At 40.0% G+C, this 23,807-nt stretch overlaps 1 protein-coding gene across 1 annotated transcript in view; it reads right to left on the bottom strand.

Annotated features, from left to right (window-relative positions):
* Window positions 1–23,807, bottom strand: part of MAP3K15 (mitogen-activated protein kinase kinase kinase 15) — a 311,475-nt gene that overhangs the window by 154,531 nt on the left and 133,137 nt on the right. Inside the window, exons 5-6 of the mRNA XM_082244591.1 lie at window positions 20,348–20,516; window positions 12,774–12,880 (exon numbers count right to left, since the gene is read on the bottom strand). Of these exons, the coding sequence (XP_082100717.1) occupies window positions 12,774–12,880; window positions 20,348–20,516 (276 nt within the window). The remainder of the gene's footprint in view (window positions 1–12,773; window positions 12,881–20,347; window positions 20,517–23,807) is intronic.

The following is a 23,807-nucleotide window of genomic DNA, read 5'->3' as shown; positions in this document are numbered from 1 at the left end:
TCCTGGGAAGAAGCTGGAGGTAGAGCTGGGAAGTAGAAAATACAGCAGGGTCTGGAGGAGGACCAGAGGAGGGCTGGAGTCAGCTGCCAGAGCCTGCTGAGGTGAGGGGGTGCTGTAACTGCACACAAAGGTGCAGGATCTGCAGGAGGGGTTCTGTGCTCCTCTCTGCTGCTAACTGCCGAGACAGGGGGAGCAGAGATGAGCCTCTCAGCTGGTACACAGAGAAGCACAGAATCTTGCATAGGAATTCTGTCCTCCACTCTGCTGCCAACTCATGAGACAAGGTGTGGGCAGAGACAAGGGGGTGCCACAGCTGCAGGAGGGGCTAGATTCGGCCTGTGGGCCCTGTGTTTGACACAAGTTATAAATCTTTTCATCACCTTAACTCTCCAGTCCCCAGTACCAGTGCAAAGCAGTAGCATTTTCCTTAATCCTACAGTCTATTACTGGCATGGAAAAAACCTGGTAGATATTTTTCTTAGTTATTGTTATACTTCTTATGTACAAAAATAAAACCTTTTTGTGCATTCAAATGTGTTTTTACGTGGTCATTTTGGTCTACAGTAAAAAAAAATAAAAAAAACTTCTGTAGAAACCTAGAGTAAGCAACGAGAAATGTAAGCGCAAGAACAGAATGTTCACATATTGTATTCAATAACAGGATTAATTACTTGGCTTTAGGCTCAATGTTTATTACACTATAAAGCACTCTTTAGTTTAATTATTACTACCTGGGAATAAGTTATGCTTAAAAAAAAGTCTGCGAGGTAGGTTAAATAGCTTTGTATGGCGCATGCAACCTTTAACAAAAAAATAAAAATAGGTCAGCACACCAAACAGACTATATAGTTCACATGCATTTTCTTATAAATTTTCAATTTAAATAAATCAATACAAGTTCACAATTGCTGAACTATTCATAAACCACAAATCACGTCATATAGTTTGCAGATATTGTAAAGTTCCTATACAAAAAGGAATAAGCAGGATACTGGGTGGCAGATTAAAGAATGAACATTTCAGGGAGCGGATCACATTTATTAAAAGCCAGTACACATGATCAGAAAATCGTACAAAAAATACCACTTTCAAATCGGTCGTACGATAAGCTGATCTTTAGTACACAGCTTTCAAGAGCCGATCACGACAATTCATGCAACATTATCCGATGGGACAAGCACGAACATTTTTCTCGTACGATTTTCATTTAATTAGTACAGTTGTCGTTCGAAAATACGATAGAAATACAATACATTCCATCACTTCCCAATTTTATATTCTGTCATATGAGAATTTTTGTAACTTTAGTAACCTCTTCACTTTCCATATGAGACTAGCATGCAAAAAAAAAACAAAAAAAAAAAAAACGGACAATCATTGGTCTGATAATCTCATTTTGTGTACCAGGCATAAACCAATGACCACCTGCAACTTTAGTCTCATGACATTTTCCCTGCTGGGTATAGGTAAACACTGTATCTGGTGCCCATACAAGTACAAATAATGTACAGCAAAAGCTTATTTGCTTTGTGTACTGGTCCAAATCATTTGGTGGAGGGGAGATTATGGTGTGAGGTTGGTTTTCATGGGTTGGGGTTGGGCTTGACCCCTTAGTTCCAGTGAAGGGAACTGTTAAGGCATCATCATATCAAGACATTTTGGACAACTTCATGCTCCCAACTTTGTGGGAACAATTTGGGGATGGCCCCTCCTATTACAACATGACTGCACACCAGTGCACAAAGCAAGGTCCATAAAGACATGGATGAGCGAGTTTGGGGTGGAGGAACTTGACTGGCCTGCACAGAGTCCTGCCCTCAACCTGAAAGAACACCTTTGGGATGAAATAGAGAGGAGACCGTGAGCCAGGCCTTCTCTCCAACAGCATTACCTGACCTCACAAATGCACTTCTGTAAGAATGGTCAAACATTACCTTAGACACATTCCTAAACCCCGTGGACAGCCTTCACAGAAGAGGTAAAGCTGTTATAGCTGCAAAGGGTGGACTACCTCAATATTAAACACTACTAACTAAGACTGGAATGCCATTAAATTGGTTGTAAACTTCAATCTTGTACTTGCACCTATCAGTAAGCCTATAATATGGCTTACCTATAGGTACTGTAAATATCTCCTAAATGTGCCCCGTTTAGGAGATATTTACTATATATAAAGCCGATGATTCCTTCAGAATCCTGAGCTGTAAATGACAGCTCCCCCGTGCATGCACGGGACTGAGGTCATCCTGACTCCGGTCAGTCACACAGCTGGAGTCCGTGGACCCCGAAGAAAGACTGGGTGAAGATGGAAGCACCATCCAGCGATGACAATGCATCGCTGGAATGCTTCGTTTTCAGGTAAGTTTCACAAAATGTGCTAGTATGTGATGCATACTAGCACTTTATGCCTTTACCCTGCAGATGTGGGGGGAAAAAAAAAAAGGATTATAACAGCTTTAAAGTTTATGTGCGTGTAAAGGCAGGTGTCCCAATACTTTTGGTAATATAGTGAGTCTGTATATAATACATATGTATACATCTATATACGTGTCCCTAATGTGGATAATGATTTAGTCTATGGGAAAAACTTGAAACTTAGAGGTATATTACAAAAAATTATTGATATTGTATTTTAGAAGATAATCAGTTATTTCCGTTTCTTTCAATATTTCCTTTTTTATATAAATATTCATTTCATGCACCTTAGAAGTGAAATATCTAAGTTTAGGTGAATCTATGTATATATTAGCTGTGTAGGGTGACACCTCTCCAAGGCAGCCTGTGGAGATCCCTGGCTGCTATGTTAACCCGGATGCCTGCCTTTTTGGCGGCCAGAGGAGCATGTAAATGTAAAGGGAGGATGGCAGCACTTCCAAAAATAAAAGCACTTCTTTATTTCAGATCCATAAGAACAGCGATATGACACACACGGTACATACTGGTCAGCAGACACTTCACACTCCTGTGCTTAACCACTTGCTTATGGGGCACTTAAACCCCCTTCCTGCCAAGGCAAATTTTCAGCTTTTAGTGCTGTCACTCTTTGAATGACAACTGCGCGGTCATGCTGCTCTGTACCCATATGACATTTTAATAATTGTAAAGCTTTCTTTCGGTGGTATTTAATCACTACTGGGGTTTTTATTTTTTGCTAAACAAACAAAAAAAGTTCGAAATTTAAAAAAAAAAAAAAAACGTTTTTCATAGTTTGTTATAAAATTTTACTAAAAGGTAATTTTTCTCCTTCGTTGATGTGTGCTGATAAGGGTGCATTGATGGGCACTGATAGGCACGGATAAGGTGGCACTGATAGGTCGCACTGATGGGCAATGATGAGGTGGCACTGGTGAGCACTGATCAGGAGGCACTGACGAGGCTACACTGATAGGTGGCACTGAATGGCTCTGATAGGCAGCACTGATAGGTGACACTAATAGGCAGCACTGATAGGTGGCACAGATGATGAGGTGCTGATGGACACTGATTGGCAGCACTGGTGGGCACTGATAGGTGGCCCTTGTGGGCACTGGTAGGGGGCACTAGTGGGCACTAGTAGGTGGCACTAGTGGGCACTGCTTAGCAGTACTTATAGGCACTGGTAGGTGGCACTGGTGGGCACTGATGAGGCAGCAGTGACCAATGTCCTGTTTACACAAACCAGAAACCTGCTTTATTTTTCTCCAGCTGGTTACTGGCTTCTGTTTACATCACGTGATCAGCTGTCATTGGCTGACAGATGATCACGTTGTAAGGGGCCAGGATCTCATGAACTCGCTGATCACAGAGCCCGCACCCCATGCAGCATGCTCAGTAGCTGATACAAGCATGCATTTGGCCCTCAGGCCACAATTTGGAAAGCACTGATCTATATAAATGAAGCTAATGAGGCAATGCTTCCCAATGTTGAAGAGCAATGAAGAGCTCCCAGTGAAGGTGTCCTGCTTGCACTGTCAGTAGATCTACCTACACAGCTAGGGCAGGTAATTCCTTATAAGTGGAAGGAATGTATTTCCAAAAACAGTATCTCTCCTGCGCTCAAGTGGTATGGGGGTTGGGAGTGATCTAAATTGTCTTTTTTGCACAAAAATAGGCGGTCTTGCTGCCCCTCAGGACCAAGGGTATCCAGAAACACTGAAAGACAACAACAAGAAAAGGGCGCACCGACCTTGTGCATTACCACTAAAAAAGTATAATAAAATCCAAATAGGTAGCATACATTATACTCACAAACGTAAGATGTATACATGCATGTAGGAAATGGGAACCAATTGCCTCCAGGACACGTCTATACTGCTGGATGGCGTGATGGCATTCACAATGACCTGGCTTACGCATTTCGAGGGAGAACCCTCTTCTTCAGAGCCAAAATTGCCACTCATATTTGCTACCTATTTGGATTTTCATAAACTTTTTTAGTGTTAATGCACACGGTCGGTGCGTCCATTTCTTGTTGTTGTCTTTCTGGAAGGAATGTATCCCTGATCTATCTTCTTGCCTTTCCTGCTCCGTTAAGTAGTACCGAGTTTGGATTCCAGCAGGAACTCTTTAAATCTAAACTGGTACCATGACATGATCTAAGTGAAGACTGAAAAATCATAAAAATGTATACAGTACATTTTGTCCATACATCTCAAAACAGTTACAAACTTGAGGAAAAAAATAAAAAGAATCTGTGTGGGACATCTCGGCATGGTATAGGTGTGTGGGTGTGTGGTACAGTACAGCACACCTTATGTTGATCATAAAGCAGAGTCGGCACAAATAAAAAAGGATTCTGGTTTTGATTAAGGTGATTGCCTCATTTACAGCGCCCTCCTAACTTCAGAAATAAAACTAGTGATATATACAGCAGCCATGCCACTGGTGACTATAAGAACGCTTTTTTTTTAGACTTGACATCTGTTGACCTAGGTTAGAGTCGTGGCTGGTAATCATATCTTACCCTGCTTTGTTAGCATGGAACAGTGCATGTTCATCTTATTATTAGGTGAATCTGCCTACTGAGTCCAGTCAGAGAACAATGGTGTAGTGTGGAGCAGGTTTTCTAATGTGGTTTTGTTTACTCACACAAAAGCAGCTGTTACAAAAGCTTCACCAATTTGAGCTCTTATCACCTAAATGCAATTTCCTGAGATAATGTGATACTGAGCAGGTGTCTTCACCTAACCCTAATACACACACTTAACGCTGACGTAACGTGAATCCTTTGGCTTCAAGGGGTTGTACCAGGGCGATGCCTGACCCAGTACCGTTTTATTAGAGTGGACAGTCGGCTTTCTTGTGGCAACAACCGATGCGGCTAAGCAGCCACTCAACCGTCATCACAAATCCCCCCCCCCCCTCTGCCCGCCTTCTGCCTCTGTGCCTGGCTGCCCAGAGTCCCAAACAAAGCCGGAATCGGCTTTAATTGGGTCTCCGATGTAGTACCTTGGAAGCGATGTCATGACATCACTTGCAGTTACTGAAGCCTTAAAGGCGCTAGATTTTAAAAAAAATATGACAGTATTCAAAAAAGCCAAAACGTGGCTTTTTGAATGCTTTTAATTGCAAAGGAGGGTATTGGGGTCTTATAGACCCCAGATCACTGCCTAAAGAGTACACGTCACTGCCTATTACTGTCACAAGGGTTGTTTACATTATTTGTGACAGCAATAAAACTGATCAATAAACAATTTTAAAGGTACAGTGTAAAAAAAAAAAAAATACAATAAAATAAAATAGGGAAAACATTTTTTTTAACTGCCCCATCCCTCCGTACTCATGCGCAGAAGCGAACGCATACGTAAGTCACACCCGCAAATGTAAACACAGTGGATTTGCGACCATGAAGCCTCATGGTACCACAGTACCATGCTGTTTGGTGCTGTGCGATTTGCAAAAGTAGTGCTTGTCCTACTTTTTCTGGTTTCATGTGCATTTGGAAGCCCATTTAAATGGGCTGTCAAAACCAGAACATGTTCCAGTTTGAACTGGCCATTAGACTGTGACTAAGCTTACATATACCGGATCCATACATTCAGAAAGCATTTCATAAACTGTACCTAATCAGCCTAATCCTGCAGTAATTACACAAATTCTCAAAGTTTCTGACCATGACTTATTTGTATCATTATTGCCGCAGGCTTAAAGTTGCAACAGTTTATGGTGCACTTCCTGCAATGTGCAGATTGAATACCCAGGTATTTCGCACTCCTCTAGTTGTCATATTTGTCTATTGTCACCAAGACAAAAGGGAAAATCCAAAATGAGTTGTGAGGTGAGGGGAAATCTTTCAATGGGGACAACTGTAACTTTGTGGAGATATCCTCTCATTTCCTGTTGCATCTCTGGAATACACAAAAAAAGTAAAGGGACACAGCCAAAAATAATTTGTCTCAGGTTTTAAACCTTCCTATCCAAAATGAAAAACAAAAATTGGATTTTTGACCAATGAAATCCTTTTCTTAGAGTACATTACAGGACAGAGAATTTTAGACTTAGACCATGATTTATGCAGCTACTTGCAGGTGGTTGGACACTGGAAACGCAGCTGTAAGGACAGCCCCAACATAACCCCTCCCATTCCCAGCAAACCTCAGTTTTTAGCAAGCATTAAGGCGTTAATTCTACAAACTAGGGGAGGGACCTGTGTCCCATTATGTGTTCAAGAAAAGGATTATACAGGAAAGTATAAAAATCTAATTTTCCTAATCATTTATAACAGGAAATAGGATCTTAGTTTTAGGCCATGGGATGTCCAAAAGCAATGCAACAGAGGGGTAAGAAAAATAGCAAACAAACAGGCCCACTTAGCAAAGGGCAAAAAGGATTAAAGCTCACTGGTATCAAATAAGACCCAAATGTCTACGTGGTTAAACCTAAGGCAGAAATAGACCCAGAAACAATAATGGAACATATTGCAGCTTACCTTTCCAATAATGTGATGGCTGCATTAGTATTCTTTTTTTAGGATTTTTTTCCTCTATTTCACCTGGTAATCTGGCCAGTGGCATACGTCCTCTCTTATGGTGTCTGCATTTTGGATAAAGTAGTAAAGCAGACACCTTTTGGACAGCAGCACTGTTATTCTAGGAGGAGGGTAGTGTTAGACTAGCAGATTTAGATGGACTAGCAAATTGAAGCTGAACTCTAGCTAGCACTGTATAAGCAGTTACAGCAAACAGTATTTTTACTTTTTTAAAAGTCTGCACTGTTCATTAAACATTGGCAACAGAGTCTGCACCACCTATCTTTAGTAGGAGGTTATCCAGGTATCAGTCTATAAAAAAATACCCTGAAAGTGCAAAACAGGAGCTAACATCTTAGTGAAGACCTGAGGTGCCATGAACAGGCTAAAGGGAATCTGGTAGCATAGCATGCCCACAGGAAAATGATGTGGAGGGAAAACGGAGCTTCCCAAGTAGGCACCCTTGATGTCAAAAGAGGCCAGAGGTTCTCAAGGTTGAATGGATACTGAATTTTTGGACTCGAAGGAATCTGCTGAGAATCTTTAAAACCAGAATGAAGCTAATTCTTCCTTTTGCCTTGAGGATAATGAACAGGTTTGAGTAGAACCCCCGAAAACTCTCTTCTTCTGGTATGGAGATCCCCTGCAAGATAAGCTGCCAGAGAGCAGAATAAAGATCTGCTCACTTTGGTGGGGAGGATGACAAGTTGGAGAGCATGGAACAGGGTGGAGGCATCGACTGAACAAAACTCTTTATTTGTTACCCCTTGGATATGACATTATTGTCCCTAAAGTTTGAAACTGCCTGGGCCTAGATGGCCATGAAGGCAGACAGATTTGCCCCTACTATGACTAGTGGGGGAGCCCGCTCATTATTGTGAGGAAGGCTTGTTTCCAGACTAGGTGGGTTTGGAGGTCCAGGTTTTAGAGTGAAAATGTGAGCCGGGTTTGAACTTCAATCCGAAGGCCTGAGAAAAGCAAAAGGAACTCTTCTTTGTTTCAGGAAACAAAGAGACTTTCCCCGAACGGGGTATCCTCACAAGGCATGTCTGGCACAGAAATTCTATTGGCAAACATTCAAGTCAAAGGATCCTTCGCATATGCACTGTAAGGAGACCCATCCTTGAGATTTTGCGGATCATATCCACTAATCCATTAATTGCTGTTGGAGGTCAGACAGATCAGTCTTTATGGATCCAGGGTCGCTAGACATAGTCTTGGAAAACTAAGAACAAACCGACAGGGTCACAATGGCAGGCTTCATAGTAGGACCAGCCAGAGAGAACAGGCCTCGAAAAGAGCTTCTAAACTTTTATATACAGGGTCCTTGAAAACAGGGACATCCTCAAAAGGGGTCCAAAAAGGTTTTGTTAGGACAAAAAATGGCTGAGTCTACAACTTGGACAACCTCAATATTATATTGCTGTCAAAAGCACTTTAAAGGGATGAAGATTTTCTCAGGATGAGGCCAGTTACCATACAGTACAGGTTCTAGAGGTGAATGTACAGAAAACATTTTGTCTGGCTGATGCAGGCTGTTCCAAGACAAGACATGTGCAAACTGCATCAGTAAAGATAGTAATAATATCCCTAAAGGATATCCACCCAAAAGGGAAAGTTCCACTTTAAGACCTCCTCCCCCCTCCTCTTCCCCAAATGACCCTTTTTTGGGGGGTTGGGAGGGGGGTTTGACAGGTTCCCACCCCCACTTCAACCTGAATCACCTAGGCGATCCGACCGAAAATTCTCCTCTCCCCCTCCCTCCCCACAGGCATCTGGGACACGTCATAGATCCCAGAAGACTGTGGGACCATTCACAATGCGAGGAGCGGCATGCACAGCGAACACCCGGCCGTGAAGCTGCAAGCTGTCACAGCCGGGTGCCCACAGTTGAGATGCAGGCACTGGGGACAGAAGACGACTGGGGAAAGGACGACTTGTATGAGCACATCGCTGGATCCTAAGACAGGTGGATGTCTGTTTATTAAAAGTCAGCAGCTACAGTTTTTGTAACTGCTGGCTTTTAATAAACACAAAAATAAATGGAGCTCCTCTTTAAGCTTAGGAGAGACATTTGACATGAGACATTGGACCTCCTCCTGTGCTGAATCCTCAGAATCAGATGAGGAAAGGTTATTCTTCTCTTCTTCAAGAAACAAAAAAGCTGTAAAAGAAAAATTTGAGACGGACTTCGGAGGACTGAGTAAAGGACGTAGCTTGTGGTCCCTGCAGTCAGACATAGTTGCTAATAACGTCTCTCTGGGTAAACTTCAAAAAAATCAAAAAATGTTAAAAATCATGATAAAAAAAAAAAAATCTAAGAAAAACCTTTGCTTCTTATACAACAGAGAAAATAGGTCCCTTCGCCTAAGGGCACTAGTAAAAAAAAAAAAAAAAAAAAAAAAAAAAACTGAGGCTTGCTAGGAGTGGGAAGTTATGTTGGGGCTGCCCTTAGTTTTGTTTGCCCTTGTCCAATAATCCGAAGGTAGCTGCATAACCCATGGTCTAAGGCTAAAATTATGTGTACTGCAATGTAGGATTTAAAAAGTTAGGTCTTTATATGCACTTCAAAGAATAATATAAAATGCGTATACTTATAATTCTTCTCTATAGCCTTTAGTGAAAATGTGTATAATAGGAATAAAAAGCATTGTGTTATTGCTTAGTCCCCATTAAAATGCAGATATAATTAATATAATTTCCAGAAATAATCCCAACATTATGAATTACTGAACACACAACTGAATGTCCGGGGGATAATCATATAAAGTTTCATGCCGTTTAAAATTCATGGGACACAATGTCCTGTACAACTGTTATCATGATAAAAAGACTTTCCTCACAGAGTATACAAAGTCATTTAAGATGTGTAACAGAGGTGTTGCATAAAAGCAGTCTTTATACTGAACAATACTAAAGAGGCTGTCAGAATAAAGACATTCACGGAGATGATATTTTCTATAACTAGTACATGTAATTTCATTTTGTACATGGCATAGAGAAACAAAGAAGAGCAATTTCTAGCACTGATTATAATGTTTAGGGATGAAGCTGGCACTTTCTGAAAGCACATGTAGGAAGGCTTTTTATTCAGGGTTTGGTAAATCAAAAAATGGATATTAAATTAAAAATAACACCTTCATAAATTTGAATAAATCATTAAACATACAGGGGGATTAATGACACCACAGTGCTAAAATGAAATTATAATGTTTTGGGATCAATTTTCTTTTGACTTTTTTTGTATTACACGATTTAAAAATGTTTATTAAATGTACAAAAAAACAAATAGTTAACCACTTAAGCCCCGGAGGATTTTCCTGCTAAAAGACCAGGGGGTATTTTGCAATTCGGCACTGCGTGACTTTAACGGACAATTGCGCGGTCGTGCGACGCTGTACCTAAACAAATTTGACGTCCTTTTTTTCCCACAAACAGAGCTTTCTTTTGGTGGTATTTGATCACCTGTGCGATTTTTTGATCACGCGCTATAAACAAAAAAAGAGCGACAATTTTGCAAAAATAGCAATATTTTTCACATTTTTTTATATGAAATTCCCCCAAAAAAAATGTAAAAATCAAAATTTTTTAACATTTTCGGCCAATTTGTTTTATCCTACCTATGTTTGGTAAAAAAATATCGCAAAAAGCGTATTTTTATTGGTTTGCGCAAAAGTTATCGCGTTTACTAACAAAGGGAAAGATTTTTGTCATTTTTGTTGTTTTTTTTTTAACGCGTAATGGCGGCGATCTGCGATTTTTTTTGCGGTACTGCGACATTGCGGCGGACAGATCGGACCCTTGACTGACATTTTTGACACTTTTGGGGTTACTAGTGACATTTCTACAGTAATCAGTGCTATACATATGCACTGTTACTGTAAAAATACACTGGTAGTGAAGGGGTTAACTTTATTTGGGAGGGAGGGGCTGTGTGTGTCCCTAGGGGCGTGATTCTTACTGTGATTGGCTGTGGCTTGAGCTGTAAAGACACTGATCAACGGATCTACATACTAGATCCGTGTGATCAGTGTCTTTACAGCGAGGAGAATGACAGGTGGCTTGTTTACAACCATGCACAGCTGCACCAGATTTTGCACTCTCCAGTTTTAGTAAATCAATCCAAAAAACGACTGATCTGCACATGCTCCGAAACGCGTTACCACCCCTCCACGTCATCACGCTCCACCAGCGAGGCATGCGTTCCACTGCTGCCTCGTTTTGACTCAGTGCTTCCGATTGGGCCTCCCTTGTGGTGTCATCTCCCTGCTGCCGGTCAGCTAGAGGACGGGATCAGCCACAGATCAGGAAGGGACCCCTGAGTCGTGATGGCACACGTTATCTTTCATGTAAGTCTACTCATTGTTGTGTAATAAAGTAGTATCAGCTACACTCAGAGGCGCCTTTTCTTCTTTGTCTGCCAGTTGGATTTGCTTCTGCCTCTCAAAAGCTGCCCTTAGTGTCAGCGTGGTACATTTATACACCTTCAGAAGTCCACCCACCAGTCTGGTTTTCCTTCCCCCACCAAGGCTATCTATTGGAGGACTGACTTCTCCAGCGGAGGCACCCAACAAACCTTTTCCTAATATTATATCTCTTTATTACTATATGTATGTAGTCTTGAACTTATAAAATTTCATACAGGACATGACAGCAGAAGTAACTTCCTTTCAGCTCATAGTCTCTCACATTGTACTTAGCCATATGATAAGCTTGATCACAATCAGCTTGTTCTGTTAGGCCTCATGAACACAGAGCATAAAAACTAAAAAACAAAAAACCCTAGAAACTAAATTTAAGGACTTTAATGGTACCACCTTGAGTATGATAAAATATCAAATATTTAATATACAAATATTAAAACCATGTAAACAGTGTTCGGCGCTTTCAAGTATAAATTCATTATAGTGAAAACTGAGCAGAGGGGAATTAAAAAAACCCTTATAAACACAAATGCACATAAACACGCATAAACATGTGTGCAATATGAACTATTATGTGCGTTTTTTATGCTTTTTCTACCAGAGGTTCAATAATTCTACCCCCAGATCTCCTGCGTAACTCTAAACTGGTAACTTATAAAGGCTTATAAACTGTCGCCTATGGAGATTTTTAGGTACAGTAGTTTGGCACCATTCCAAAAGCATGTGCAATTTTAAAGCGTGAGGTAATTATTTACTCAGCGATACATTATATTTTATATTTTACCAAACAATTGGGTATTATATTGTGTTTTTGTGCATTAAAGTTTACTTCAGTGTATTTTTCCCCCAAAAATGGCTGCGCAAATACCATGTGATATAAAAAAAATTGCAACATCCACCATTTTATTCTCCAGGGCCTCTGCTTTAAAAAAAAAATATATATATATATATATATATATATATATATATATATATATATATATAATGTTTGGGGGTGCTAAATGATCTAGCAAAAAAAAAAAAGAAACAGATTTTTACACTTATGTTAGAAGTGTCAGAATAGGCCTGGGGATCAAGTGGTTAAAAAAACACAACACCCAAATTAATTTAGTAAGCTAATAACAGCTACCATAGTATAAAAACCTATTGCAATGAATCAGTTTGTATTCCTACCTAACTTCATGAAACCAAGATCTACCAATGGGATACTGCACTCTACACGTTAGCTCAGAGCTTTGCACCGCCTTACTAAATAGTCTTGACAATGTACATATAGGTTTTCAGATTCAATCAAATACAATAAATACAATAAATCTGCACTTTTGCAGTTTTAATGCTGCTGTTATGCCTTCTACAATGAACTGAGTTTTGTATGCATAACACAAAAAAGGCAAACGTCTTACCGATTGAGAGCAAAGGCATAATGAAACTTTATATTATGCTGATCTGCTAAGTCACAGGTTGGCAGCATTTCTAGTGTTTCCACCAGTCTGACCATGGCATCATAATCCTGAAATGAAAATACCTATGTTAGAGAGGCCACATCTAGCAAAATCCTCACAGAATCACATGGAGCTGCTATTTTTCCAAGATACAAGAACATGTTTGTAGGATGATTCAGGGTGTTTTCACACTTGGTGCGATTGCCTGGTCCGAACCCGAGTTCGATTGCTCCCCCCTCCCCCTGCCCCCGATGGACTGTGTTCACATTTGATTTTTGTATCCGAACCGCGGTACACTTGTGTCATCAAGCTGCAGCCGGCGCGTACTCATGTTGCTTGGCAACTGCTGTAAACGAGAAGGTGCCAAAATTGATAGAATTGCTTGCCTTGGTACGATTGCGTTCTCATCAGAAGCGAACTGTACTGGAGTACACATGAACCGTACCCCAGACCACCCTTTTTAAGTGGACTCGGGTATGGTTCGCAGGTGCGCACCAGAGTTCAAAGACAGTGTTCACATCATCAAAAAGAACCAAATTCTGACGTCAATCGAACCCGGGTGCGCACCAAAAGTGCTAGTGTGAAAACACCCTTAATGTCCTAGGGAACCCATGATCCAATAGTTGGTACAGCAGTGTAAGATTCTGGTACCTCTGGTACCCTTATTTTCCACTTTTCTTTCAAATATGCGTCCCACCTTTCTAATTAGGTGGTACGCATACACCTTTAAGACGGATGACGTCATCGCCGAGCGCCGTCTCTCTCACATTGTTCGTTCAACCTGCCTGTGTGTCCACATGCTTACAAGCTTGTCTTGCTACCGGAACCTCCAGCTATTCTCTCATACTTGGAAACAGACCGGAACCTCGCTACTGATCCCTGTATCTCGCTACTGGATCACTCCTTCATTACTGGACCCTTCTACTACCAACCTTACTAGTGATAAGTACCCCACAGGGGAATCCTCCATAACCTTACTTACACTATCTACCTCTGTACATTAAGGACTGTTACTATCTATGCATACTAATTCTATCATCTGCACTGTTACATAGATTGCTAGCTCTTGAGCCTACTACCATCTATCCTTGCACTGGGTTAGTCTATCCTGTATTTGTCATCTGCTGTCCTTACCACCTGTTACCATACTCGATTACTAACCTATCTGCATTCTACCTAATACCATCTAATACTCTCCTGAACATTTCTATCAAGTGCTTACCATCTCTGTCACTGTTCACACCTGTCCCTTCAGCACATCATCTTCATACTAACATATACATCCTATCACTCCAGGAACATCTTATTGAGTGTGTATATCTGTATGCTGAAGCTGACAGGCCCACAGTGATGAGTCTGGAGAGTTGGATCTGGTTACTCAACACATCTCTACATGACTACTGAGTGGAGATTCTGCAGCTGCAAATCCAGCCTACTACAAAAACGCAGGAGCGTTACAAGCAGCTCCGATCTGAGCTGTCATTAAGCCCGCATTTCTTTAAGCCTAGTACACACCGACCGATTGTCAGGCAGCATCGGCTGGTTCAATAGAAACTGGCTAACATTTGGCATGTGTGTACTGCCATCGGTCTGACTGAAGATGGTTGTTCAGCCGGCTTCTGTCAAAGAAGCTTGACCAAAAAAGATATGCTGATCGGCTCCCGATCTGGAGTGTTCTGGTGGGGGGTGGGGGTCCCCTGTCAGAACACAATAGAACATCAGGGGAGATCTATCTGACATTAATACAGTGGCTCATCCTGAGCTGTCAGTTTTTTTTTTTTTCGTTCAACCCAACCCAGCAGCAAAAAAATACTAGTGTGTACTAGGCTTTAAAGTCACAGATTTTGGAAATTCAAACTGAGCATCTTACAAAAATATTGACTTTTTTAGATCTCCCCCCGGTTCATTATCTTCTTCTACCCACAATAGAATGCTGAGTGTGTAGACCAAGGGTCTTCAAACTATGGCCCTCCAGGTGTTCAGGAACTACAATTCCCATCATGCCTAGTCATGTCTGTAAATGTCAGAGTTTTACAATGCCTCATGGAATGTGTAGTTCCGCAACAACTGGAGGGTCCTATTTTGAGGATCCCTGGTGTAGACCTAAGAACTAAAAACTGAAGAACTCAAGAGAAAAACACGTAGATGTGACTCCCTGTCTACCAAAAACTGAACATGTCAGTTCTAGGTGGACTGATCCTTTAATAAATTAGCAGCCAGTATAATGTAAAAATGGCAGTAACCAAAAGCTGCCAGAAAACAGATGTGTGGGAAAATATAATATCCATTTTAATTGTATTGGTTTCTTCCCTCTACATTAAGCTATGGTACATTCAAGTGTTCACATCTTTTTAAATGTGTCAAGGCTGTATCTGTTTGTGCAGACACAATGTAGTCATTTTTCTTTGCAAAATTATTTTAATTCATTTCCTTCATAACAACTGACATAAAGAAACTGGAAGTATTGCATAGAAAACGTGACTTTCCCCCCAATCTGTATAAATACGCCCCTTTATATTAGCATGACTCAATTAACTTTCAGTCTTTGTTAATGGAAGAAATACAGCAACGTGATTCATTTTCTGTGTTTTCTCTAAATTAGATTACATCAACTGTTATCTGCTTTGAGCTTTTGTTTCTTTCTTTTGCCAATAATTTGTTAGAAATCCAGTAGGCAATTAAGGCAGATTAAACATTTTCCCTTGTGAATACACCGACTCACGTAAAGCAACCATCACTTATTTCCCCTTTTAGATTCTCCAATACAAATGTTTTAATAAGGAGTTATTTATGACCATTTTCTATGATTTATTTTACAGAAAGGACCATTTTTTTTATTATAAATGTGGTTATATATTTTTTTTTTTTACTCCTATCAAAATAACCCAGCGCTGCTTCTATACTCAATATTACATTTCCAATATCTACAAAAGTATATACATCTGTGTACCAAGTGCCAGTGCAAACTACTTTATTTTTGTAGTCCATTAGTGCAAACAAAGTGCAAGTGCTGATGAATTCTTCCAATGAATATCCAAGGTGCCACTCCATGTTCCTCGCCTGTATTCCCCACTCACCAACAATATAATTTAAATAGGCAACTAAATATCCTGATATGATATAAATGGATATGGCTCCTTTCCTCTCCTCCTATTATAGTGTCCTCAGCAATGGTATGTTCATGGTACGAAAAACAAAAAGGGAGATCTCCATAGCATAATACTGTTTGGTTTGTTCAATAGTTTAAAAGCAATTGCACTTACAAGAGATAAAACAATTCAAGCATACATGTCGATTCAGATCGCCGCTTCTGCGTGCGTTCCAATTACCGGGCATGATGTCACTACCTCGTCCCCGTTTGACGCGTTTCGCTCCTCCCACTGTGCATCCATCCGAATACATAGATGTATATACTTTTGTATATACTGTAAATGTAATATTGAGTATAGAAGCAGCGCAGGGTTTATTTGGATAGCGGTTTTGAGGTCACATTGATCTTTCACTACAGCTGCAACTTCACTAATCTCCCACCTATTTGGTTGTTTTTACACATATTATTTATTTTCAATCTGCATTTTTTTCACATATTTACCAAGAGCACAGCATATAACCATTGCATGGGTATTTTGTAGGTTAGGACATGAGTCTCTACGCCACCTATGTCAGTGTGGGCTCAGAGTTATAACAATCTTTCTTTATGCCCCTTAGCCAGGAGACTTGGGCTAATTTAAAATCGCACTGGGCCACTCACTTAACTGAATACATTGTGATTTGATATGGCAAATAGCAAATTATATTAGAATGTACAAACAAGCTTTACCTACAACAAAACATACATTATTATAATTATCATCAGTAAATAGGCAGAAAACATTTCATTAAGAACATCCCATAGAAAAAAAAAATGTTTAGTGTTGCATTTCCCTGCATACTGCTCAGCGGGGATCGGCGGATCGATCCCTGCTGAGCAAAACGGAGTCCGCCGGGCAGAAAGCCTGTGTGAAAGGATCCTAAATTGATAACATGTAAAGGCTTTTAAAGCATAGCCTATGGATAACAGTTTTTCTGCCCCTTCAAAGGCACGGGGGATTTTCAGGCTGTACATGCTTGGAATCTATTTACTCAAAACAACCCAATCTTTTATATTTTGCCAAAAAGGGATATTATATTGTGTTTGTGTGCATTACATTTCATTTTAGTGTATTTTTTACTGAAAAAATGTGTGTGATAAATAGTTGCACAAACATTGAGCAATACAAAAAATTTGCAACTACCCCAATTTCATTCCACATGGCCAGAGAATTTAGAATTGTTTGGGGCTTTAGCCCCGGTTCACACTACTGCGTGTGCGGGGTTCGCATGTCATGTCGGAGCGCACTGCTCCGACATGACATGCGATCAGCTGTGCGGTGCGAGTTTAGCCATACAGTTTGTATGGCTAAATTCGCATCGCACCCGCAGCAAACACGCACAGGAGGCATTTTTGCTGCCGCATCAGGATCGGATCGTACAGCGGTTCACACTTGTGCGATCCGATCCTGTGCGAACTGCACGATCGCACTGCGATATGCGATCAAACTGGGGGTGTCGTTAAGATTACATTGACACCCCCAGCGGATCGCATATGGCAGTGTGAACTGCCGGGGGTGCGTGTGCGATGCGGGAACAGGCTGCGAATTCGCAGCCTTCCCGCATCGCATCAGTGTGAACCGAGCCTTAAGTAATTTTCCAGCAAAAAAATTCTCAGAATGCAAAGTGGTTAAAGTAAAGTCATATAGGGAGAGCACTTCACATAATTAAATAAAAAAAAACAAAAAAAAAAAGTCTACATGCTTTTGCATGCTTCCTAAGCTTCCCAACTTTATTTCTGAGCAAACAAGGTATGCAAATATATGGTAATGAAGAAGATGCTCTTGCCAAGAATATGTGTAATGTCAATCTTTTAATAATTAAAAGTGTTTAGTTTGCTGTTTTACTATGTCTCCTGTGCTATCAAAGGATAATTTTTCAAACCAGAGTTACGTAGGTAGCTAAACAACTTTTTTGCATGTCAAACAAATATTTAAAGATATTAAACAATTTACAATAAAACCAAGGTATTTGTTGCACACATTTGCAAATATATGTGAAGTCAGAAGCCATCCAAGCTGTGGCCTTTATTCTAGACTAGCAAACATACCAACCATGATATACTTACCTGCTTTGTGCAGTTTGTTTTGCACAGGGCAGCCTGGATCCTCCTCTTCTCGGGTCCCTCTTTTCTTGGCCCCTCCCTCCTGTGGCGTGACCCCACAGCAAGCAGCTTGCTATGGGGGCACCCAAACCGAGCTGCAGGTCCGTGTGTCCATAGCAGACATGGAGCTGCCATTCGGCCCTGCCCCCTCTCTCTCTCTTCTGATTGGCTAACTGACTTTGATTGACAGCAGAGGAAGTCAATGGCGCCGCTGCTGTGACTCAGGAGGGAGAGTCCCGGATGGGCCAAGGGACTCGTGGACATTGCTGGATAGCGATGGGGCTCAGGTAAGTATTAGGGGGTGCTGGGGTGGCTTGCTACAGACAGTAGGCTTTTTATCTTAATGCATAGAATCCTTTAACTCTGAACTGATAACCTATAAAGACTTTTACAATTTTACCTATGGTCAATTTTATGTACCATAGTCTGTCACAATTCACAAGCGTGTAAAATTCTAAATCTTGACATGTTGTTTAGTATTTGTAGGGTTTTTGATCTCTAGAAAGCTGAAAAGGTGTGTGTCTGCCTCCATCCCTTTATATAAATTGTAAAGTTGTTTGGTGCCTCAGACCAAGGGGGGTTGGGACTTTATGGGCAAGTGAGGTTATATACAATTGTGTAAGTAAAAATGTATTTATTTGAAAAAGAAATTGACATAAAATTATACATTCATTGGTGTTGGGTTATAGACGCAAGGTGAGTAAGTGAATAAAGTTTTTGAAAACTTTTGTGACATTTGTGGTATGGTGACTTATTGGGATATGTTTCTCTGTTCTTCCATGCTTGGTGGGCTTGGAATGTGGGCAGAGAAATTCCCAGTGCGTATCCTACACATTTCAGCTCTATTACGGCCTTTATCAAGGATTTATATCACCATATCTGAAACGGTAGTGAGGTACTGATTTAGTATATATGGTTATGCAAACCACGGAAATTTAAGCAGTTGGTGCTGGGTAAATATATATATATATATATATATATATATATATATATATATACACATACATTTTGTTATTTTATTTGCCTGTTCCATGTAAGATTCTTTTTGTCCCTTATTCGCAGCGAGAACCTGTGGATGTGTTGTTCTTGGAATGGTACATAATATGGGTAATTATATATATATATATATATATATATATATAGGTATTTTCATATGGATAAATAAAATAACAAAATGTATGTATATATATATATATATATATTTACCCAGCACCAACGGCTTAAATTTCCGTGGTTCGCATAACCATATATACTGAATCAGTACCCTCTTTACCATTTCAGATATGGTGATATAAATCCTTGACAAAGGCCGTAATAAAGCCGACACGCATAGGATACGCACTGGGAATTTCTCTGTCCACATTCCAAGCCCACAGAAACGTATCCCAATAAAAGTCACCATACCACAAATGTCACAAAACTTTTCAAAAACTTTATTCACTTACTCACCTTGCGTCTATAACCCAACACCAATGAATGTATACTTTTATGTCAATTTCTTTTTCAAATAAATCAATTTTTACTTACACGATTGTATATAACCTCACTTGCCCATAAAGTCCCAACCCCCCTTGGTCTGAGGCACCAAACAACTTTACGACATGTTGTTTAGTATCAATTTATTCAAAGCAACATCAAATTTTACATTTTGCTAAAATATTTGGGCATTTTATTGTGTTTGTGTGCACTAAACTTTGTTAGATAAATGACTGAGAAAATATTGTGTGACATAAAAAAATTGCAACAGTCACCATTTTATTTTCCTGGGCCTCTGTGTTCATAAAATATATAATGTTTGGGGGTTCAAAAGAATTTTTCCAAAAAAAAAAAAAAAGGAGATTTAACATGTATGTGAAAAATTAAAAATATTGCCTGTAGGCAAGCAGTTAGTGGTGCAGTGACATGCCAAACGTCTAACATTGCTCAATGGTAGATGAAAACCTAATCCAGAAAGCAAAGTAAAAATGGCCCCTGCTCTGATCAGATTATATTGCAAATTGCATGCAAGTTGGATAGTTTAGTTATCTAACTCTATTTTACAACATAATTTGTTGCAGGAGACATAAAATAAAGACATGAAGCAAAACAGTAATCTGCACACTATATTTGTTTTCAGTTTGACTTTGACATTACTCATACAGTATTTTTGGCAAAGGCATCTTCTTCATTATCATAAATTTGAACACCTCAGTTTCCTCAGAAAGAAAGTTGGGAAGCTCAGTAAGCATGTAAAAGCATGTAAAGTAATTAGATATGCACTGTTAGCAATTACAGCGTAATATCTTCCTTCAGATTGCCTAACCTGGATGTCTCGGTATGAGAGGAGCAGGTTGATTACAATATCTGAAGTCAGCACTTCTGTGTTATCCATTCGTAATTTTATACGGGTCAGTTCTTTAGCAAGTTCATCGCCTTGGTACTTTTCTCTGGCTTTTCTGATGTCATTCAGCAGCGTTTCCTTGTAGTATGCACTAAAAAAAAAAAAAGCAGAGGTGTGTGTATACATTGTGCATTTTGTAAGGAAAAACAAGGTACATTTTTTGACAATATTTTCCACTGTGCACAATCAATAATGTTCAGAAAAATTTAATGTGAACTTGTATTGTGCCCTTGCAGGGCAAAGCAACAGGTTCACTTTAATGCCAGCTCCCACTACCTCTTCTTAGTGACCCTGATTCACCATTCTCTGTTTGCTCCAACTTACTTCTGGGTATTAGGGAACATGTAAACCCAAACACAGTGCTGCGCTACTAGGTGTACATTAAAAATAAACATTAGCATTAACGTGATAGTGTAATTCAGTGCTAATCGCAAACAAATTGTGCAATAAAGTCTTAATTGCTGTTTATCTAAATATGAAACAAAAAATACACAAGTCCTTTAATATTTTAAAGTGTCACTTGATATATAAAAAATCCACAAAAATTATACACCAAAAAGTGCAAAAAATTCCAAAGTGCTCGTGCTCGTGCTCGTCTCCACCAATGTATTCTGGCCGCTCACCTCATATTTTGACCCGTTTCACCAGCGGGTCAAAATCAGAGATTCCTCTGATATGAGATTAATCTGGCGTACTGCTGGCGCTTTGATCCTCTGTCACTCACACTTCCTCCGTCCGACTCAGTGAGCCCCGATAACTCTCCACCAAAAGCGGGTATATGAAGGAAAGAGATGGCAGAGTCTAGTGCTCTCTGCATATTAAAATTGTATTATCGACATAAAATAAATGGCACTTAAAGCTAGCTAAACGGACATAAAACCGTGTAGACGAGTTTGACCGCAGTGTGACGTCAGCACGTAGGCTCCGCCCCCTATATGTGTTACGTCTAGGTGCAGATTTCTTCAGTAGGGTTCAACCACCGATTTTGACCCACTAGTGAAACAGTCAAAATATGAGGTGAACGGTCTGACTACACTGGTGGAGGGGAGCACGAGCACTTTTGAATTTTTTGCACTTTTGCACTTTTTGGTGGATCGTTTTTGTGGATTTTTATACCTTAAGTCACACTTTAAAATATTAATGGACTTTGTGTATTTATGGACTTTGTGTATTTTTTGTTTCATATTTAGATAATCGGCAATTACGATTTAATTGCACAATTTGTTTGTGGTTAGAACTGGATTACACTATCACATTTAGGTCCCGGTTCACACTGGGGCAACTTGTCAGGCAAATTAGCTGCCTGACAAGTCGCTCTCCATTCAGTGCAATGTAACCGTTCTAATCGGAGCAACTCAAGTCGCTCTGACTTAGAAAAAGGTTCCTACACTACTTTGGGGGCGACTTGCATTGACTTCTATTAGAGAAGTCGTATGTAAGCCCAGCTGAAGTCACGCGACTTTGAAGCCGCCCTAGTGTGAACCCAGGCTTAGAGTCAGTTCACACTAATCCGACTCCAAGTCGCCCCGACTTCGGGCGACTAATGAAGTCGCCCGTGCAGCGCGACTTCAGCGCGGCTTGCAACGACTTCTCATAATAGAAGTCAATGCAGGTCGCTCCGACTTTGCCAAAAAATAGTGCAGGAACCTTTTTCTAAGTCGGAGCGACTTGAGTCGCTCTGATTAGAACGGTTCCATTGCACAGCATTGGAAGCTACTTGTCAGGCGACCAAGTCGCCTGACAAGTCGGATTAGTGTGAACCGGTACTTATGCTAATGTTTATTTTTAATGTACACCTAGTAGCGCAGCACTGTGTATGTGTTTATATATTCTTTTAAGTGTTGTGAAAGCATTTAGTGAAAGCCTTTGTGTTTTTTTATATCATTTTAATCGTTGTGTTTACACATGGATTCCGCTGACTGAATTTTTGGTTATCTGTTATTGGGCAACATGTGACCTACTCCCCATCCTGAAGTGTCAAGCTATATTACAAAGGGACGCTACTCAAACCAGCCCAATATTAAACGAGATGTGTGGCCTTAGCCAGTGCCACTTCAGCCATGCCTTCTAACGTGTTTTGCCCCACCTGTCGCTGTTAGGTCACAGAGGTGAGGGATGTGAGCAGGACAGAAGCTTATATTAGCTTCATTGGCCGTGAAGGGGAAGTGGAAACGTGTGCGAGCTGTGTTAATGAAAGAAATGTGTGAAAGAAAATATGAAAAAGAGGGGGGGGGGGGATGTTACACAAGAAATATAAAAACAAGGAAGAAAACATTTAAAATTAAAAAATAAATAAAAAAGTGAAAAGTAGAAGATAATGGATAAAAAAAATAAAAAAGTGAAAAAAAGTATGCAATAAACAAAATTAAAAAATAAAAATAAATGAGTGAGGGTGGTGAAAAGTAATAAAAAGAAAGAAAATGTAGTTCCTTAAAGTGCGCGTACATATGGAAAAATGTGTGAAAAGAATGTGATGAGAAAATTAAATATTATGATTATCCAAAAATAAAGTGTGAGAAAGTGAAAAATGTATAATAATAAAAATATAAAAATAAAAGTTGTGTGAAAATTGGGTGAAGTGAGGAAGGTAAAATTTGAATAGAAAATGAAAAATAAAAATTAGAAATAATAAAAACAAAATTATATTGTACTGATCAAAGAGAATTATATAGGACAATGGAGAATACCAGAAATAATCAAGCTAGGACCATGTATTGTACAAAATGGCTGGATATTTTGGGGCCTTATTGAAAGGTATAAAAACATTTCAAATTTAGATCCCATAAAAACAAAGAATATTATAACCAAGATACAACTAGTTTAGGGAAATCGGAAATTGAAACAATTAAGAAATGATATCTCAGATTCCCCATCCTCCCAAATGGTGCTTGGTGATTGGCCACTCGGGCACCCAGTGCCATCATGTGGGGTTGGGGAAAGAGTCGCCAGCAGTTTACCTATAGAAATATTGTTTAATGTAATTGTTACACCTGTAGGCGTGGCTGAAATACCCTCAATTCTTAAATTCCTACATCCTGGCATATTTCCAGGACACAGCAGATGTTGGGTATTTAAATCATCGTCAAAGGAGCTCAGCAACTGCCGAGATAAGCGGAGAGCACACACGACACATATACAACTTTTGAACCAGGAAGCCTGCACACTTCTGCCATGCTGGGGGCGAGTGTCTAACAACTGCTATGTCCTGGAAAAAAGCCCAGCTATGAGAATGTAAACATTGGAAGTACTCCCGTCAGGCTTCTTGGGTGACAGTAAAGGTCTACAAGTATTGCATTTGCATTAAACAGTATTCTTGTAAACAGCACTGTACATTTAAAATATGGGGGCCAATTGTCAGAATGGGCCAGTTTACTCTTTAAAG

This window comes from Pelophylax lessonae (assembly GCF_965119305.1).
Source record: "Pelophylax lessonae genome assembly, chromosome: 2".
NCBI lineage: Eukaryota > Metazoa > Chordata > Amphibia > Anura > Ranidae > Pelophylax > Pelophylax lessonae.
Note: the sequence above shows the minus strand (reverse complement) of the source record. Positions and strands in the feature narration are given on the sequence as shown.